The sequence below is a fragment of the Sinocyclocheilus grahami genome, unplaced genomic scaffold (genome assembly GCF_001515645.1).
Source record: "Sinocyclocheilus grahami isolate Dianchi unplaced genomic scaffold, SAMN03320097.WGS_v1.1 scaffold735.1, whole genome shotgun sequence".
NCBI lineage: Eukaryota > Metazoa > Chordata > Actinopteri > Cypriniformes > Cyprinidae > Sinocyclocheilus > Sinocyclocheilus grahami.
Window position 1 is genome coordinate 398,499 of NW_015505914.1, and position 22,243 is coordinate 420,741.

General features: G+C 36.5%; 1 protein-coding gene across 1 annotated transcript in view; it reads right to left on the reverse strand.

Moving 5' to 3' along the window:
- LOC107560615 (double-stranded RNA-specific editase 1-like) overlaps window positions 1–22,243 on the reverse strand; it is a 122,405-nt gene that overhangs the window by 22,952 nt on the left and 77,210 nt on the right. The window contains exons 2-7 of the mRNA XM_016244847.1: window positions 14,432–14,509; window positions 8,859–9,787; window positions 3,059–3,173; window positions 2,512–2,680; window positions 1,501–1,652; window positions 841–1,009 (exon numbers count right to left, since the gene is read on the reverse strand). Of these exons, the coding sequence (XP_016100333.1) occupies window positions 841–1,009; window positions 1,501–1,652; window positions 2,512–2,680; window positions 3,059–3,173; window positions 8,859–9,787; window positions 14,432–14,501 (1,604 nt within the window). The 5' untranslated portion in view covers window positions 14,502–14,509. The remainder of the gene's footprint in view (window positions 1–840; window positions 1,010–1,500; window positions 1,653–2,511; window positions 2,681–3,058; window positions 3,174–8,858; window positions 9,788–14,431; window positions 14,510–22,243) is intronic.

Sequence of the window (22,243 nt, forward strand, 5' to 3'; positions counted from 1 at the left end):
CTGTACATATTTCACACACACACACACACACACACACACACACACACACACACATATATATATATATATAAAACAACATTTTTATTTATTGTTTTCTTAGATTGTATTTATATATATATATACTGTAGTGGTCGACTGATATCGTTTTTTGACAGCCGATGCCAATGCCGATATCTTGGAAAGCAGGGTGGCCGATGGCCGATATAAATGTAATTATTTTAATTAATATTTAAGAATTTGAAATCATTTGAAAATGGATTAAAAAATAAAATTGTAAAATAAACATACTTGTAGGCTATAAACATATGTTTATGTTATAGGCTACGCGCCGTCAAAATAAAAGTCCCGACTCGAATGCATCAGCCAAACAGAAAAACTATATATATATTATTTGAAAAATGCCATATATATATATATATATTGGTCGACCACTAATATACTGTATATATACACATAGAATTATATTTAATACAATATTTTTTTATAAATATAAAAAATTCTATATTATAAATGCATGCAAATCCAAAATAAAAAAAGTATATTTAATATTTTTAATATTCATATTTAATATGAATTTGTTTAATTATTGTGTGTATATATATAATTTATTAAAGGTCAATTAAATATATTAAACAAAATGAAAATATTAAAGCTTTGCATACATTTATAATAATTGTAATAATTTTATTACACTATTTCAATTAATTAGTTATTTTTTTGGAAAAAATGTAACATTTACAAACAAATAATACATATAAATGTAATATTTTTTAATAATTAGCTATAATACAACAGCTACTAACAGCTATAAACCTCAAACAGTTTGTCTGGAAAAACTACCTTGCGATTTTGTCACTGCATGACATCGTAAGCAGCCTCTCGCCCTGCAGAACGCCGTCCCACGTCTGTATGGTGTTACTAGAGCGCACCGGGATGGTTCCCTCTCCAGACTCGATCTTGGTCCTCAGTTGGCCCCTTGCCTTCCTGTTTGGGTGTCTGTCTCCCTGGTCTGAGGAGAACAGAAAAAAAAAAAACCCCAGAAAGAATTAAACGGTGAAATAAACATTTAAAAACACTTACAGGCAATGCTTCTAAAATTATGAATCTACTTCAACAAACCAAGAGATTCAATGAACCAATAACACTAACTTAAAAACAGTAACTGTTTTTTGTTTTGCTTCAACAGCTGAATAATTGTATGATATATAAAGCCAAGCAAAATTATTTAAATACAACACTCGAGAGCAGAATTAATCAGACCACAAGGGGAGTCGACAACGCCAGCTAATTAAAAACACTGATGAAATTTATTTTTGAAATGCAGTCAGATACTCGAGTGAAATTATAATGATATGCGACCTGATCATAAGAGTATCCATCCTGATCTTAATTGAATACAACTATTCAGTTTTGATCATTAATTTCAAACAAGTGTTTGAGTAAAATAACATCCTCACACACCTCCCGCTAGAGCTTGGCTTATTAAAGACTCAGTCTCACCCTCTACACCCGCCTCGTGTGGAGAGAAGATCCGGGCGTCTCCGCAAGGTGATGTGCTGATGTAAAGATGAAACTGGACGTTGTCTTTCAGCCGGTAGCCACGTTTGTCACACTGCGTGAATATGGACTTTTGATGCTCCTCTTTATTGTTACTAAATTTAGAGACAAACAACAGAAAAATTCTTCTCAATTATTGTCATGAACAGATACAAAACTGTATGACTAATTATTTTGACTGCAATTTGAACTTCAAGAAGAAGAATTATTATAGATTATAGAAGTTTTTTAACTTAATTTTCATAAATATTTCAATAGATCACAGCATTTAGTGGTTTAATAAATTGCAAAAGGCTAGCTGACGATTAATCTTTATCACGCACACATTCTGAGCATAAATATTGCATATCTCACATGTACACTGTTTTTGGAACAACTTGAATTACATATAACTTAAAAAAAAAATTATACTTAAATATATCTAGATCTATTCTTTATTCTAGATTTATTATTATTTATTACAGAATACATTTAACATCCATCTATCTATCTGAGATGAATTATATATATATATATATAATTCATCTCAGATAGATAGATGGATGTTAAATTATGTGTGTTGGATGTGTATTTTATATATATATCATTAAACCACAACATAAAAAAGCTATATCACAATTAATCATATCTAAATGCTGAGTGTGTGTGTATATATTTTGTTGTTTGAGTGTGTATATATTTTGTGGTTTATACATTTTTCTATATTATTTTAAATATATTTCCATATTTATTAAATTCAATCACAACATTTGGTATTTTAATAAATTGGAAAATGCCCTGATTCATCTCTATTAATTGTGCATCTCTATTTAAACTGTATACAATAACAAAAAATATTAAATTAAAAATGGTTTATGACTTTAATTTCCCTTCCTGCTAGGCTAAACATCCATCATGCTATGGTGACATATGAGACGCACACAGACACGCAGGGCAGTAAAGGCAGCGTCTCACCTTAAGAAGTGCTCCAGCTGCATGTAGAGATACCTGATCAGGGAGCGACGAGCAATGATTTCAGCGTGACAGTCGTTGAGCGCCAGGCCACGGTCGCTCATATACTCGCCGTTTATACACTTGGTTCCCGTGGAGACGCAGATGACCTCAGCATCCTTGACATCAGTGCCTGAGTTAACAGCAGGAGGAAACACACCAACAGAAATCACACGACATTCTCTCACACCTGAAAACTACTGTACTGAAGTCTAGGAATATCTAGACTTAGGAATCATACGAAATGTATAGATTTAGGTTCTGATTGCTTGATTTCATTATCGATTCTTTTAATAGTAAAAGCATTCTTCATTTCAAGTACATGAAACAAGTCTCATCAGTCCAGTCAGTAAGTGATTCATAAGGCTAATTCATCTTTTTGACTGATTCACAGGCTCGGAGCCAGTTGGTGGGAGAATACAGATGTTTGTTGTTGCGGGCTTTTTTTTTTTATAATGGAACGATTTCTGAATAAGATGTTGTCAGTTCTAAATCCGGTGCAGAACTCTACCTGTTGTCATGACAACACCAGCCAGAACTTTCCGTCGTGCGTGTGGAGATGTGAAGTTGTCAGTGAGCTCACTGAATTTGTCCACTACCAGACGAGAAACGGCATCTGCAAGGACCTGGTAAAGAGCATACAGATGTCAGACTTCACACAGACTGCACTGCTAACATCAGTAAAGCATCAGTACATCCATGACTCGGCTTTAAGCAGGCATGGAATAATCAGAACAGTATAGACATCATGGCTAAATTCAACATTAAGTCATATAAACATGCTTCTTGTCTTATTGTTCAAGACTCACGGGTATGGAAGGCCATTTCAGCCATGGGATTCTGACCCACAATTGCATGCTTTAAACGTGCAATTCTGAGGGAAAAAAGGCAAAATTATGAGATATAAACTCAGAATTCTGACCTTTTTTCTCAGAATTTTGAGTTTATACCTCACCCTTTTTTCTCTGAATTATCTTGCAATACTGTGTTTGCTTTGTCTGTGCCATGGAATAAAAATATATAAAAGGTAAATGTAACAAAACTCCTACTGTGAGAACAAAAGTCAAATTTTATGAGACTGTAAAAATCATTAACTCGCAATTCTGAGTTTATATCTGGCTATTCTAGAGAATTGTGAGATATAACCTCAGAATTGCAAGAAAAAAAATCTAGTTTTTTATAAATTTTTTTCAACCCCTGGCAGAAACAAGCTTCCATAGATGGGACATACAGTGGTGTGAAAAAGTGTTGGCCCCCTTCCTGATTTCTTATTTTTTTGCATGTTTGTCACACTTTAATGTTTCAGATCATCAACCAAATTTAAATATTAGTCAAAGATAACACAAGTAAACACAACATGCAGTTTTTAAATGAAGGTTTTTATTATTAAGGGAAAACAAAATCCAAAACTACATGGCCCTGTGTGAAGAGGTTTTTATCCTCTCCCCTTCAACAAACTTGCTTCAATATGTAATATCCACTTCTCATAATCTAATCAATTCCTGATGGATAAAAATCCAGTCAAGGCTCTACATTTTTTTCTTTTTGAATATGCGATTCCACTAACTGAGCCAAGTAAAAGTTTAATACAGAGTTTTAACATAATATACTGATTTTTAATGGAACAAACAAATTAAATTCAACTGAACCTGCCCCTCTATGGATGACTGTAAAGCAAAATTTACCGCAGACCTCAGATTCACCTTCTGCTGCTGCAATATAATACCAATATTTCATCGAAACCCTTCAGGCACCTCGGTGAATCCTTTCCGCTAACAGTGCCCTCCACTTCACATTCCTTAAGCTCCCTGTTAATATGCTGGAAAATGATTATGCCAGGGAAAAATCAATGGCCGAATGGGCAAGAATTAGAGACATTAGTCTAACATTACTTCCCAAATACTTCGGAGTCACTCGGTTGGAGACGGCTAATGGGAGGTTTAAGCGGAGCGCACTCTCGATATATTATCAAGAGACAGTGAAATCTCCCACCGAACAGAAGGCTGCGTTTTACGCTCATGATAAAACACACTAGTTTCCACCATCATCTTTATTTGCTTTCATTTCCCATTAGCGCCTGGGGACAGATGACAGGAAATTCACTGGCCAACTAGACTCTGACAGATTTCACAGGAGAGCAGCCTAGAAAACCAAGAAAGTGGAAAAAGGAGGCTACCGCAGACATAAAAATCATTTCAAAGACAAATAACATTCTTGAGATTATATAATACATTTTATATTAATAATAGCATAAGTAAAAAATTTTTTACAGTCTAATAATTAAACATTTATTATGGTAATATTATATAATAAAATTAATAAAATTGTATAAATAATTTATAATTTTAAGTGGCAATTACAGTTTAAGTAATTTTCCAAGTAATGGTATATATCAAAATATAATGCCATTTTATGATTATCTTATAAATATTAGATAATTTTATTATTAGCTATTAAGTGCTTTTAAATATAAATGTCAATTTTTTATATAATCCAATGATTACATATAATTATTAATTAGCTATTATATAAACAATTATATTTAACTATATACAGGATTACATTATATGATTTATTTAAAATGGGCATTACCATAAGGTTATTAAAATGTGGCATCATCCGTTACATTTACAGCAAAAACTTATACTGTGCCATAAAACACTACTTTACTAATTACAGTACTCAGACCCTTCTATACGATTTTTCATATCGCCCACTGCTATATCATTCAACCTTCCATTCTGGACATGAGGTCAGTCTGTATTGCCACACTCAATTGCAGGAAAAACATGCCTGAAGCGTGACGATAGTCTATTTAACCTCTCGCCGTCTGGTTAAAACAAATACACCTATCCACCTCAGTTCTCATATTGACATCAGATTCGGGATGGATAATGGGGTTTTGCATTCATGGCGCTGTATCTGTCACGCAGACAGACAGCCCAAGAGCCATCAGCATCAGAGACAAAACATGCCACTGACAGGACTGCTCTTTAATGGACAGGTAGTGGGCAGGCTGAAACTAAATGTTCTTGTTTTGACACGGTTCAGAGGAAGATGTTAATTAAGATTGGGTCGCTTCCAGACCTGGCCTTATCTCAAAAGCAGGATTAACAGAGGATTTTAGAAATGTGTAAATAGACGTTTTCTCACACAAACGCCAGTCGTTGGTCATTTCAGCTCACTGGGTTGCTTCACTGGCAGGAGTGAGCAATATATTGAATATGCATGACATATATCCAATGCTTTGCTAGTGACAAGACATTAAGCAACTTGGTGAACACCATAGTGATTTTTATTTGGCCATCAAAATTTCCTAAAGACAAGTTTAAAGGTCTTTCTTTGTCTCACAACTTGCAAAAACACTAAAAGAGACTCAAGTCATGATTGGTAAGTTTGATTCATTTGAAACAAATGAATCAGTTCCGGCCAATTAAGCAAATCAATTTAGAATTTCAACAATTTGTCTGAATCACTCAAAAATGCTCAGTCTCAACATGAGAAGTTTTATATATAAATTAAAACATTTTAGTAAAAATGTATGAAGATTAATTAATTAGTGCATTTATGTTGGTATATATAATGAAAATGATTAAATCCTCAAAAACAACAAAAAAAATAATGAAATAAGTCAAAACATCAATTTCACGATACGGCAAATAAATAAAATGTGACCCTGGAGCACAAAAGCAGTCTTAAGTCGCTGGGGTATATGTGTAGCAATAGCCAAAAATAAATTTCATGGGTCAAAATTATTCATTTTTCTTTTATGCCAAAAATCATTAGGATATTAAGTAAAGATCATGTTCCATGAAGATATTTTGTAAATTCCATACTGTAAATATATCAAAACTTAATTTTTGATTAGTAATATGCATTGATAAGAAGTTCATTTTGACAACTTTAAAGGCGATTTATTTTGAATATTTAGATTTTTTGCACCCTCAGATTCCAGATTTTCAAATAGTTGTATCTCTGCCAAACATTGTCCTAACAAACCATACATCATCTGAAAGCTGAATAAATAAGCTTTCCGTTGATGTATAAAATCTCAATTTCGAAAAATTGACCCTTATGACTGGTTTTGTGGTCCAGGGTCACAAATATATAAATGAAGATCATCATCAAATGGAATAAAAAAAATAAAGAAAAATGTTTAAGCTATATCACTCAATCCATCCCAATATTTTAACAGAGCTCATCTTAATTTCCATTAGGCTTTGTTCCTAACGAAGACAGCCATTTGTGCCGGTTTTGCGCATCACGTTATAAAGGCTTAGATTATGATCTCTGATAAACTTAAATGGATCAGAAACTTCAATTAAACACTATGAGATGTAAAGGACCGATTTCTTATAGTCATCAGATTGTTACAGATCTGATACAATCAGGCTTTATCAGCCAGTCTGGTGTGTGTGTGCTAAAGGAAGTCGCAGTTTTTAAAGGTTGAAATGAGGTTCAATATTAAAGTCTGAGTTTGTGAAAATATCCACTTTTATTCATCTATAACTGTAATGCAATCTTCTATAACATTTCTTTACCAGTTGAGGCCTGCATTTCTCTAGGGTATAAATAAACCATTACTATTTACAGCTACACAGCTGTTAATAATTAAGGTTAAAGGCCATTTAAGATGCATGGGAATTGATGTGTCTATGTTGTGTTATGTCTAGCTGTTTAAGATCTATTTGGCTTTCGCATTGTGTCTCAATGGTTAACTTCATAGTTCATCTAGTGGTTTTTGAACATGCTTGGTGTGAATGAACACTTAAAGCGAAATTCTGTCATCATTTACTCACAATCATGTTTTTCCAAACCCATGTGACTTTGATTAATCTTTGAAACCCAATTTAAGATATTTTTAATAAAATATTTGATTTCTGTACCTCCACTGAAAGTCCAGGTGCTAGAACAAACCTCATTGCTTCATCGTTTAGATTGAAATAAAAACCTAAATTAATCATATAAAGTTTCGTAACTCTTGGACAAACCATTGCCCGAGTCCATAATCCATAACGCTTTCTTCAATGAAAAAGTTAATTATCTGTTGTTCTCTCACATCAAAATCCACTGATATATTTGTAGAACTGTTTTCGCTTGTAAACCGTCTGTCTGTGCATATTTCTCTCCTGATTCAGGCTGAGATTACTTTTTCACTGGAGAAAGCAATATTATGGATAGAGGACTAGTCTTTTAGCCAAAAGCAACAGTTTCAAGTTAAAAAACCACCTTGATGATGGATTTGTTTATTATAAACATGCATCTAGAGTCGCGTGGATTACTATTGGATTATTGCAATGTTTTTTGCTGTCTGGACTCTCGTTCTGACGGCACCCATTCACTGCAGAGGATCCATTGGTGAGCAAGTAATGTAATACTAAATTTCACCAAATCTATTTCAATGAAGAAACATATCCACTGAACAAACAGTGCATGCCAGGGTTCCTCAAATCTTGCCCTGGAGGGCCAATGCGCTGCAGAGTTCAGCTCCAACCCTGATCAAACTCACCTACCTGTGATTTTCTAATGATCCTGAAGACACTGATTAGTAAGCTCAGGTGTGTTTGATTAGGGTTAGAGCTAAACTCTGCAGGAAAGTGGATCTCGTGGGCCAGATTTGAGGATCCCTGGTGTATGCTATTCTGTGTCACGCGGATACATTTTCTACGTTGTTTACGCTTTGATTTGAACGAAAACAACGTATCCGCGTGATGCAGCTGACACAGAATAGCATACGCTGTTTACGTTCAGTGGATACTCTCCAAAATGGCACCAGGGTGACGCGGAGAAGACGAATTGTTGAATGAAGTCATTATTTTTGTTTTCTTTGCATTCAAAAAGTATTCTCGTAGCTTCATAAAATTACGGTTGAATCCCTGATGTCACATGGATTATTTTACCGATCTACTTGCTACGTTTCTGGACCTTGATTGTGGTAATTACATTGCCGTCTATGGGAGGGTCAGAGAGCTCTCAGAATTCATCAAAAATATCTTAATTTGTGTTCCGAAGATGAACAGAGGTCTTACGGTTTTAGAATGACATAAGGGTCAGTAATTAATGACAGAATTTTCATTTTTGGGTGAACTAACCCTTGAAGGGAAGTGAATTTTCAGCAAATTTTCATTTTGGGCGAACAATTCCTTCACTAAACTTTTTGGATGTTTTGGTTACCTGGACTTACATTGAAGGGACAGAAAATGACCACAGAATTAAAATTTTAGGGTAAACTATACATTAGTCATTATGTGTAGCCTAGTTTTCAGGCCAATATGAAAGACTTTGTAGAGTCTGAGGTGTAGATCTCTTACTTGCGGCAGGTGCAGCTGTAGCCCCTCTCTCGGGATGGGTTGGCGCGACGGGGTCTGGTCCAGTTGCATGTTGAAGAGCGCTGACAGAGCGGCTTGGGCAGCCCGAGCTTTAGCAAGTTTCTTATTTCGGCCTGAGCCCTCAAACGTCTGTGAGTCCACGGTCACCGACATCACAAAGTTCTTAGCGTGGCTCTCCCCGCTCTCCGACACAAACTCGTATTTGAGGCCTGGCCGCAGCTCGTTGAGAATCATGACAGGGTTTTTGCCGCTGGTCGAGGAGGTGAAGGAGGAGGGCGGCGGCAATGGCGCCTGCATAAGGCTATTCGTACCTGGCGCCTGGGGCACGGGATACTCTCCCAGCGGTTTTAAGGAGCCGTTGCCGTTGGAGCCCAGAAAAAACGTTTCCTCGGACGATGCCGGCGTCTCAAACCCATTGAAGAGCATGTCAGGGAAGTCAGCCTGGTCGGAGGTGAAATCCGTGTTGACTGTGAGCGTACGGCCCATGGCCATGTGCGCCTCGGATGCGTTTGGGAACTGCACAAAGGAACGCAGGGCCTTCTCAGCGGCGTTTAACTTGGCCTTTTTCTTCGTAGGCCCCGAGCCCTCGAACAACTGACCGTTAACCTCAACGGTCATGACAAAGACCGGCGCATGGACCGGGCCGGTCTGCGATAGCAGCTTGTACTGCAAACCCGGTTTGATCTCATTCAGCTGCATCAGGGCGTTCTTGGGCAGAACCGGCCCTGGTGTTTTCTTACGTTTCTTGGGTCTGAATTTGGAGTGCGCGTGACCATTGTTGCCCTCCTCCAGGGGTCGCTTGCGACCCCCTCCTCCACTACCATTAGGGAGCTGCTCCACCAGGCCACCTCCCTCCTTAGAAGAGACGTTGTCCAGGTTGCGGTTTTCCTTTACGTCGGTGCTGCATGAACCTGCGGTGCCCAGAAAGAGTAACTTACAACGCCTTCGTTGCAGGATCTTGTAAATGTAAAATTTATAGATTCCTTTATCTTTCTTTGTAACCGAACAAGTGATGTGTGTTCCTTTTGTTGTGTGTGCCGAGGGAATCTAGCATGACACATTTTTAGAATAATCTTGTGAAAAATCATTATGAGAGAAATTTCAGAGATGACACGGAGCAAAAAAAATATTTCAAGAAAAAAAATCTCCCGATTAATTAACATAATTAAGGAAGACCATGAGGTATAAAATCGAAATGATCATAATCATCAGTTTAATTTAAAGTACAGTTTTAGTTTTGCAGGCAATGGCCCGTGCAGAGTCAATCAATCATCTCGTTGGAGATAAAATATGTATTAATAGAGAACAAAAGCAAAGCTTTAAAAAGACTAATAGCTACTTAAAAAGGCTATTTTTGAGGGATGACAAATGCACTTTCAGGTCCTTGAATATAAATAGAGGTTATGAAAAAAAACTAAATGGGTGCACAACAAAAAAGTTAAATATTTGTAAAGTTTTTAGTATGGCGTTTTGTGAATATCTCTCCATCAACCCATCAAGCATCATATTTCGACCCAAAATCAAATTAAATAAATACTGCAGTCAGTTCCTTTAAAATACGAAAAATCAATAAATAAATAAATAAACAAACAAACACAGACAAGCCTACATGCAATTATTAGGTTTGGCACTTTGTGTGGATGTCATTTTATATTTATGTAACAGTGCTTTTCACTCCTTAAGGTTTTAGAAATCTAATTAAATAAACACTAACAGTATAAAAATATAAATGTATAAAAAATAAGGCAACATATTCAATTGCATGCATTAATGTGTTAACTGTGACAGTAAAAACAATTAAAAATAAAATAAAAGCTGGCCTTAAAATTATGTTGGGTTTAATTAATATTATTTTATTTTGATGTTTGGGTGAAATAGAACCTAGACAATTATTTTCATGAGACTTATCTCATGTATTTATATTTACAAGTCACAACTGTTTTGCCGTAATAAGCAGATGAAACACACATCATCATGTCCTGTTCACAAAGCTGATGGAACTTTGGCTAAATTTTCATTTATAACATCCTTCAGCAAAAGCTCGCTAGGTTACTGCTTTCAGTGCTCTGGTAGAGAGAGAATAGCATCCGTGAACAGTAGGGGAACAGAGTAAGAGCTCTCTGCAAACAGTAGGAACGAGAGTGGATAAGGGAGTGGGTGCAAGGCAGGAGGAGAAAAAAAAAAGACATCTGAGAAAGAGAGAAAACCGTGTGAGAGAAAACATGGCGGGGACAAGAGAGAAAACATGGAGGAGAAAGAACCAAAGAGAGATAAAAAGGGAGAGAGAGAAATATACAAAACTGTCTGTAGCAAAATCTGAATAATCAAAACCCTTCTTATACGTGTGAATGCACATATCCACGTTATACACACACACTCTTGTACTCTTCAGCTCGTGTAATCAATTTGACCACATGCGATCAATTCCGGCCTAAATGATGGAAAGCACACTCTTGATAAAACAACAGCTTTGTTCCAAAACCTAGTGAGCTGCCTACTTAGGTGGCATTTTAAAGCATCATATGCCACCCAAAAGGTACTGTGTGCATATTCAATCTCATAATTCACTGCAACAAACTGCATCAGCTATTATAATACATTCAGAAACAAAAAGTATCAACAAAACATGCCATTTAATTAAAATGGACTATTTTACACAATATTTGTGTTTAAGTATTTTTATGCTTATAAGAGTAATGTTAGTGCTGGGCGGTATGACCAAAAATTTATATCACGGTATTTTTCAAAATTATACCGGTTTCACGATACATGACGGTATTTTCTTTTCATGCATGACCGGGTGTTAACCATATTTTCTACTGATTGAGAAAGGAAATACTGCAGTATATTGACTTAGAATGCCCTATTTTACTGTCATGATGAGTGAATATTGTGAAAACATACCACACTAAATAGTGACTAAACACGACCCCTTTTAATACATGTTAACCAGGAGTCACACATTTATAAATCGCGGCATCGTCTGATAAAATCAACATGCATCTACACTAAAGAGCGGCTATTTTGGCTATATTACTTTTTTGTCTCTATTAGTTCTACAGCTTCAGTTTCGGATCTTTCACGCTTAGTAACACGTACAGCTGTTCCCTCACCACAGTGCAACAGTGAAAAGGGAACCCCTTTCAAACAGTGTCGCGTTCCGAATGTTGTTTAAGCGACATACACCGGTATTCCGGTATTTTAAAAATTCATATCATAACAAAAATAAATACCGGTATTCGGTATGAACCGGTATACCGCCCAGCACTAAGTAATGTGTCAAATAATTCATTCAAATCTGTGCTTTGTGTGAGGATCCCTACTTGTATGATGCACCCCATCTAGAATGTTACAAAAGTGAGGTTCGATTTCAATTAAGATGTGACCATAGAAGTAGACAGCAAGGCAGGTCGCTAGGTTTCAGAATAAAGCCAATGTTACACGAAAAACAAAGAAACCCCAAAAGATTTGTGCAATGCAACTTAACTTTAACAGCCCAGGACAAACAAAAACAGCTTAGAGATGTTCAAGCTCTCTGTTTAGAGAGCTGCCCACCTTCAGCTGAAAGAAAAATCAATCGCACACGCTGAGAAAGCATAAAACTTACAGTTCTTACAGTTGGCAGTTAAAAACATTGCCTCACTACGTGCTATACATTTTTCAAAGTTCTAAATAAAACAGAATATTAGAGTGAGTTTTACAAGAAAATACTATAATTTTAGTCTTTCTACTTCAAAAATTTTCATTTAATTCATTGTTACTTGCTGATTCTTTGCAATTATTTGTGAAATTTACTAGCAATTTCTGAGTGAAAATCATTCCTACTCCAATTTTTTCCTAGTGCATGTAAAAGCAAACATGAGCAGAGGCACCGGCAGTTTAAATCACATAGAAACAGGATTTTTTCCTCTAGAGCCATGCACTTTAAATGTCCAGTAACAGTGAGGTGCACTGGCTACTTTTGTGTGGCCACCATGTTGATTCACAAGCTTTCTGAATTTCCTATGGAGGAAATCAATGGAAAAATACTGGCTGCTAAAAAAGTGGGCCAAAAAAACAACTTGGTGCTGAAAATCTGGTGCTGAATGAGCGCATATAACCATCACTCCTGCCAAGCAATGAATTGCTGTGCATAATACTATAGTTTCCTGCTCCTAAAATCTATACCTGATAGAGAAATATGCACTGTCACAGGTAGAAAGCTTTTGAATATCAAGTAATGCTTATCTGCAGAAAATCTAAATAAGAAAGCGTCCGCTTCACTACAGACCAGTAATAAATGACGGGACCCTCCATTGTCCGTGGCTCTGAACAGATGCGGCTGAGTGACAGGACAATAGAGGGTTACATTTCCTTTGGGTTAACAACTCTTCCCAGAACCTTCTATTCACAGCACTGCTGAATGAAGAGGAACGGGACTCAAGAGACACGGAAAGAATGCTGTGCATTTCTTGAATCCGATCAGTCTTCTTTGATCACATTCAATCAAGTGAAGTCCAATGGATTAGGGAATGCAGCATTTTTATGATATACTCAGGTTGATGGTTCTATTTCTTTTGTCACCTTGTTTTAAAACACGGTTGACAATTTTTTTGTTATCTATAATGTGTTTTCAATTATTTAGCTACATTTAAAATGTGCAATGGCAAAAAAAAGTACATAAAAGATGCTTAAAGTCATAGTTAAGCCAAAAAATACAATTATCCCATCATTCACTCAATGTCATCTCATTTTTATGTCCTTAAAATAAAAGTTAATGGGGTCCAATGCAGTTATCAATTTTGGGTGAACCACCCTTTTAAACAAGTTTTAGGAAGTAATTTGAAATTATTTTCATTATGTTTTCTGGTCATATATTTTCAGGAGCATGCTGTGCTGTATGTGAATAAACCTTGCATACTGGATGTCTGATATATGGTCAAATTAACAAATACTTCAATATTTATATTCATCAAGGACATTATTGTCAACCAAAATTTGTTGTTTTTGTTATTTCATTGACTATTAAAAGCCATTTCAGTCAGATGAAAACATACTACAATAATCAAAACGAAGAGTTATTTTCATCCAAAAAAAAAAATATTGAATTGTGGTCTGCATAGATTTTTTGCTTATTTTTTTAAACTCCATGCCAGATTCTTTCATCTGTTTTCATAGCAAAAAATCTAAACTTGATTTAAACATTTTTAAATCAAAACTAAAAGACATTTAAGACCCATTTTCCCCAAATATCCTAAAACTAAATTTGGATTAACTTGGAAAAAAAAACTATTAATGGTATCAACAGAATAAAACCATTCTCTCAGATGAGTAGAAAATCCCAATCCAATAAAATATTTTTGTCAGACAAAGAGCTCATATAGGAGGCTTTCTGAATGGACTGAAGATTCTGGCCATGTTTAAACCCTCGTATCAGCTGGGATTGTTCGGCGTGAGGGGCGTAGAGAGGGACGGGAAGGCACATGAACTGGTCACTAAGTGACACATTAGTTAAGGGGAGTGTGCAGGGCTCTGTGCTGGAATGGAGGGTTCGGGGTTCAGATACGAGCACTCACTCATGTTCTCCTCCTCATCAACATCCATGGTGGTGAAACGCCTCGACTGGCCCTGCGCTTGCTGAGCCATGGCCACACCTGCAACACAGACACATCATCATTAGCACTGTTTGCTAAAGTAAGCTAAATGACTATAATCAGTTACTTTAGCTTAACATTGGGGTCAGGGATTTGTACAAGAAGCATTAAACACACCTACACCGTTTGCACTACAGACATAAACGTAGCCTCAGACCTTAAATAATGTGGCTTGTTGAGGAGAACTGTGCTATTACTTCAGATTTTTTTTACCTGGTGGATGGAAAATACTCCACAGACTTACATATGCTGTAAATATATATGTATCCCAGGGTTGGTAATACTTTCGAAAGAAGTCTCTTATGCTCACCAAGGGTGCAATTATTTGATCAGAAGTCCAGTAAACACAGCAGTGCTGTGAAATATTACAATTTACATTTTAATATACTTTTAAAATGTAATTGATTCCTGTGATGAAAAGCACCTGGTGGATGGAAAATACTCCACAGACTTACATATGCTGTAAATATATGTATATGTATCCCAGGGTTGGTAATACTTTCGAAAGAAGTCTCTTATGCTCACCAAGGTTGCAATTATTTGATCAGAAGTCCAGTAAACACAGCAGTGCTGTGAAATATTACAATTTACATTTTAATATACTTTTAAAATGTAATTGATTCCTGTGATGAAAAGCTGAATTTTCAGCATCATTACTCCAGTCTTCAGTGTCACAATCCTTCAGAAATCATTCTAATTGGATGCTCAAGAAACATTTCTTATTATCAATGTTGAAAACTGTTGTACTGCTTAATATACTTGTGGAAACGTGATCTTTTTTTTCAAGATTCTTTTATGAACAAAGTTCAAAGAGCAGCATTTATTTAAAGCAGAAATCTTTCATAACACATTTTATTTATTTATTGAAAATCATTTCAAATTCAGACTGAACCCCAAATGGATGAATCAGAAAAATCATTCATACTGATTTGTGAACCAATTTGACTGATTCAAACTGGTTCAACCGAAAAGAATGGACTCAAAAGAACAAATCATTCACACGTATGGCATACGTTTTATTCTACACATAAGCAAAAACTACAGCATTATAGAAAATGTAAATGCCTTTTCCATGTCTGGAAAATACAATTTAAAAATTCCCTCATACTACCAAAACCGTTCCCATGACCGTAGGAACCACGTGAATAGTAAAGTGACAAATTCAAGAAAACAAACACACTCTCCTCCAAATCATTAGTCTCACTGAAAATGACACTTTACCAAAAGATCTGGTGTTGCAAGTACCAAAGAGAGAGTATTGACAGTCATATAATGTCTCTAAATAATGGCATCATGCATCCCGATCTGCTTTAATTAGACAGGCGAGTGGAGCAGTGTGAACAAGAGGAAAAGAAGAGGAGAAGAGAGGTGAGAAGAGGACAGAAATGAAAGACGAGAGCAGAGAATAGGATAGAAGAGGAATGAAACACTATTGACTGTGAGGTTAAGCCTACAGTAAGTGTATAAATATTCAGCAGGAGAAACTAATCTAGGAGAAAAAGGGCTGTGCTTGACAGGCCGTAATAGCAGGAGCAGTCTATTGTGACTTTAACATCCATTCGATTAGACCTCATCTTCAGCTGCCTCGGAGGAAAAATACAGTTATTGACATCAACGGGCTTTTAGACCCCTTGACACGGATGCCGCTTGAGCTCAGGTGAAAAACACAACACAAACACATGAGGAAATTTCAACATTCCATTAAAAAGAGTTCATAATAGAGTGGAGATGCTGGGCTGCGTTGACTTGAGGCTATAGTGAAGCGGCTTTTATACAGCGATGTGACACAGAGCCGATACGGAGAGCTTCTAGATTAACTGAAAGAAAAGACGCTATCAAGGAAATAATGTCAGTATTTCTGCTTTCTGTTTCTTCATAGACACATTTTAAAGGGATAGTTCACGGGAAAAATGTAAATTCTGTCATTATTTACTCACGTCGTTCCAAAACTGTATGACTTTCTTTCTTCCGTGAAACACAAAAGGTAAATTTACAGTAAAAACATCTGAACTACAGTAAAAAAAACAAAAAACAAACACAATACAAAAAAAAAAAAAACTGTTGATCAAATTCTTCACCCTCTATACAAGGATGCCTAAAAAAACGAAAAGGGGAAATCTATTTAAATTCTAATGAAGTTATATGGTGAATCTAATTAAGTTACAGTTGAGGTCAAAAGTTTACATACACCCTGCAAAATGTTAATTATTTTACCAAAATACGAGGGGTCATATAAAATGCATGCTATTTTTTTATTTAGTTCTGACCTGAATAAGATATTTCACATAAAATATGTTTACATAGTCCACGAGAAAATAATAGTTTAATTTATAAAAATGACCATGTTCAAAAGTTTACACATGCTTGATTCTTAATACTGAATACTGGGGGGGGGGGGGGGGGGGCTAAATGACTATAATCAGTTACTTTAGCTTAACATTGGGGTCAGGGATTTGTACAAGAAGCATTAAACACACCTACACCGTTTGCACTACAGACATAAACGTAGCCTCAGACCTTAAATAATGTGGCTTGTTGAGGAGAACTGTGCTATTACTTCAGATTTTTTTACCTGGTGGATGGAAAATACTCCACAGACTTACATATGCTGTAAATATATGTATATGTATCCCAGGGTTGGTAATACTTTCGAAAGAAGTCTCTTATGCTCACCAAGGTTGCAATTATTTGATCAGAAGTCCAGTAAACACAGCAGTGCTGTGAAATATTACAATTTACATTTTAATATACTTTTAAAATGTAATTGATTCCTGTGATGAAAAGCTGAATTTTCAGCATCATTACTCCAGTCTTCAGTGTCACAATCCTTCAGAAATCATTCTAATTGGATGCTCAAGAAACATTTCTTATTATCAATGTTGAAAACTGTTGTACTGCTTAATATACTTGTGGAAACGTGATCTTTTTTTTCAAGATTCTTTTATGAACAAAGTTCAAAGAGCAGCATTTATTTAAAGCAGAAATCTTTCATAACACATTTTATTTATTTATTGAAAATCATTTCAAATTCAGACTGAACCCCAAATGGATGAATCAGAAAAATCATTCATACTGATTTGTGAACCAATTTGACTGATTCAAACTGGTTCAACCGAAAAGAATGGACTCAAAAGAACAAATCATTCACACGTATGGCATACGTTTTATTCTACACATAAGCAAAAACTACAGCATTATAGAAAATGTAAATGCCTTTTCCATGTCTGGAAAATACAATTTAAAAATTCCCTCATACTACCAAAACCGTTCCCATGACCGTAGGAACCACGTGAATAGTAAAGTGACAAATTCAAGAAAACAAACACACTCTCCTCCAAATCATTAGTCTCACTGAAAATGACACTTTACCAAAAGATCTGGTGTTGCAAGTACCAAAGAGAGAGTATTGACAGTCATATAATGTCTCTAAATAATGGCATCATGCATCCCGATCTGCTTTAATTAGACAGGCGAGTGGAGCAGTGTGAACAAGAGGAAAAGAAGAGGAGAAGAGAGGTGAGAAGAGGACAGAAATGAAAGACGAGAGCAGAGAATAGGATAGAAGAGGAATGAAACACTATTGACTGTGAGGTTAAGCCTACAGTAAGTGTATAAATATTCAGCAGGAGAAACTAATCTAGGAGAAAAAGGGCTGTGCTTGACAGGCCGTAATAGCAGGAGCAGTCTATTGTGACTTTAACATCCATTCGATTAGACCTCATCTTCAGCTGCCTCGGAGGAAAAATACAGTTATTGACATCAACGGGCTTTTAGACCCCTTGACACGGATGCCGCTTGAGCTCAGGTGAAAAACACAACACAAACACATGAGGAAAATTCAACATTCCATTAAAAAGAGTTCATAATAGAGTGGAGATGCTGGGCTGCGTTGACTTGAGGCTATAGTGAAGCGGCTTTTATACAGCGATGTGACAGAGCCGATACGGAGAGCTTCTAGATTAACTGAAAGAAAAGACGCTGACAAGGAAATAATGTCAGTATTTCTGCTTTCTGTTTCTTCATAGACACATTTTAAAGGGATAGTTCACGGGAAAAATGTAAATTCTGTCATTATTTACTCACGTCGTTCCAAAACTCTATGACTTTCTTTCTTCCGTGAAACACAAAAGGTAAATTTACAGTAAAAACATCTGAACTACAGAAAAAAAAAAAAAAAAAAAAAACTGTTGATCAAATTCTTCACCCTCTATACAAGGATGCCTAAAAAAACTTTTTGAATTTGAAGATCAGAATAAATTTGACTTATTTTGTCTTCTGGGAAAGACGCAAGTATCTTCTGTAGCTTCTGAAGGGCAGTACTAAATGACAATAATTATAAATTTAATTTGTAAATCAAAAGTCACGGTCTGTAATAACTTAATATATCAGTGACATAAATAAATAAAAAATTATGATGTCAAAGACCAAACCATTGAGCAACACCTTCACCTATCAGTCCTAAAGCACAGACGCTCTATGTGAGATGGAAATCCAATGAAAGCCATTACAAAGCACATAAAGCAGCCAATCACAGCTCTCTGCTTTCGCTCTGGCCCATTCTTCATGGGCGACACTTTCTTAAGCTAAACTAAATGGCCTAATTAATCTGGTCTAATGGTGGGTGACATCAAATATGCTACCACAATTATTATCCTATTAAAGATTCATATTCTATAAGAAAATTGAAAAGAGTCAGGGGAGTGGTGTTGTGGGAGTATTTGTCTGAGCAAAGCTGAAATTTCAGCAGGCGTCAAATGGCTCCTTGATTTTTCATCTCTCTGCTCTTTTCTGCTCTTGCTGGTCTGCTAATGGTCTATGGTGTAATGAGCGACTTAGAGACTCAGGCTCGTTTTGTGTGTGTCGCTTTTGATTCAGCTTCCTCTGCCGTTCTCATTTTACCCATGAATCCATAAACAGCATTGAAATCAGCTTTAATCTACAAGTGGTAGACACAAAAGCGCAGGAAGGGTGCAGCTGGATGTGTCATCGGCATCAAGCACAGGTGAGTGGAGGTCATGAAGGTCATTGTCTCAGCTTCACTTCATGCCTATACGGGAAGCGACTGATGCTGTGACTGATCACAGAACAAAAAACAGTAAGCTCGAAGCTCAACTTATAAGAAATAACATGAAAATAAAACCTGGTAAAAACAGTAGTTAAAAAGCCAGTAGTTTTGTTTAAATACAAAATGATAAAAAAACAATAGTAATATAAATCATTTTTAATATATATAATATAAAAAAGTAATACAATTTATATTTTATTAAAATAATCACCTCACAATAATCAATCTCACAATTCTACGTATTTGTGTATAATTTGTGACTATCTCAGAATTCAAATTTTTTTTTTTTTTTTACATATTACAATTCTGGTTTGTTTTGTTTTCTCCACCACGGAATAAAAATTATAAAAAGTTAATAGCAACTTTCTAAGTAATACAATTTATATTTTATTAAAATAATCACCTCACAATAATCAATCTCACAATTCTACGTATTTGTGTATAATTTGTGACTATCTCAGAATTCAAATTTATTTTTTATTTTTTATTTTTTTTACATATTACAATTCTGGTTTGTTTTGTTTTCTCCACCACGGAATAAAAATTATAAAAAGTTAATAGCAACTTTCTATCTCACAGAAGTGCGAGATAAAAGTCTGAATTGTGAGATAAAAAATTAAATAATAATAATTGCGACTATTTACCCTGTGGTGGAAAAAAGCTTCCATAGTAATGTGTCCAAAATGTAAATGAGGTTATTTTGTATATTTTACATAGGTTTATATAAAAAAAAAGAAACTGCTGCCTATGTAGTTAATCAGCAACTTATGTCACATTCATTTCTGTTAGGACCTTAGATGCTCACCATGGGTTGGACCAGAGTCAACAGACTCAAGAGTAACCACGAGAAAGGTGTTGACACTGGAACCCAAGCCATGTCACATTTGGCTTGTTTCTGTGGACTCTGAGGGCAGCGAGAGGAGATTACAGGATTTCCTGTTTGTACAGCTGTGTCATGTCCCTCCATCTCGGAGTACACACAGTCCAGAGACAGTTTAACTAGCAGCTGGACACACATCAGTTCATTAATGCTTCTAGCCAAACACACAAACAGAGACCAGCATCCGTTGTTTCAGAGGATCCCAAAGTCAGCTTAGGGCTTTTAAAATCCCAGCATGAATTTCTCAGAGTGCATCATATCAGGACACTGTGAGAGCAAGTGCTTCTGCAATAACAGAGAAACAGCAATCCAATATGAAATCAAAAATAACAAACCTCTGCTCATCTGGCTGATGCAAAAGTGCAGGACTGTGAAATACAGTTATCTGGGAGATGTACATGCACTCTCTGATTTGTTTTTCATTAATTTCGCATGGCTGTGTGGAGGAGATGTTCAATACATCTCTCTCTGTGTCTGGCTATAAGACCATAAAACTAGAAAAATAAATAAACTAGGGCTGGGCAATTTAACGCGTTATCGCGTTAACGCATTAATTGACTAACGCCGACAATTATTTTATCGCGCGTTAACGCAGTTTTTTTATTATTATGAAAGTCCGTTGCTCACTGGCTCTGAATACACATACAGACAAACCATGGGTCACAGGAGGGGTGGGATGTTGATCATTACTGGTTTGGGATGGGTGTCATCACGCGTCTCAACCAATGAGAGCATTTGGGGTGGGCATAAGACAGTAGCTGCGCTCACATGAAGCGCTAATGACTTCGGCCCTGTCCCAAATGGAACACTTCATGTGCACTTGCAGTCTTATGGACTAACAATGGCCACCGTGTGCGCGTGTCCGTTAAGTCCACGAGACCGTAGGGTGTCCCATTTGTCATTTTAGCATTCAGAAGGGTGCGCGCGAGCGCCCTCGATCCGCACTTCTACCAGACTTCTACCCAACAGCCAAAGTGGCATTACATCACGAAAGTGCGGACTCGGAGGAAGGCCGCGAGGGTTTAGGGTGCCATTTGGGACAGGATCTTCATAAGTGGGAAACAGGAAGTTTCCGATAGCATGTGAAGACAGCAGAGAAGCCTCTCGCTCAGCACAGTGGAGAGCATCATTTTGTTAACTTTGTGGTTTATTATTTTGAGTCTTTTGGGACGCGGTAACACACGGCCCTCTCACAATATATTGCTTTCCAGATCTATCACTCAGAAATGTTCACGCAATCATGCAGCACATATCAGAAGTTCCACGCTCCGGCGCAGTTAGCGCTCAAACTACATGCGTACCGCGCCCGAGACCAACTGTACCTCGCTCTGGCCCACCTCTTCCAACCGAGCCAGGGACGGCTAAACTGCGGCATGGAGCGATCATACTAGTCAAATCAACCGGGCTTTGGGGGTCAAATGCGCTCGGGCATGGTTAAGATTTCCTAGTGAGAGTACACCCTTATTCTCCCGCATCCCGCACACACGAGTCTCTACCCGCCCGCACCTGCACTCGCCCATCAAGTGTTGTTCCGCGCCGCACTCTGTTGCGTTGGGTCCCGCGATAGTGCAGGTCTCTAAGGTGCCTGTTATAATGTTATGATCGAGGCTCTGGACTTGTTTTTGAAAACTTGTTTTTCTATATCAAACTATAAAATATTTTCTATAAAAAAAGTTAATGCCCTGGCAGTGGCAAACAGCTTTGGTTTTATATTTAATTTGATTACATTAATATCATAAGTTGAGATTTACAATAAATATTTTAACTGCTACTATGTAAAAGGAATACT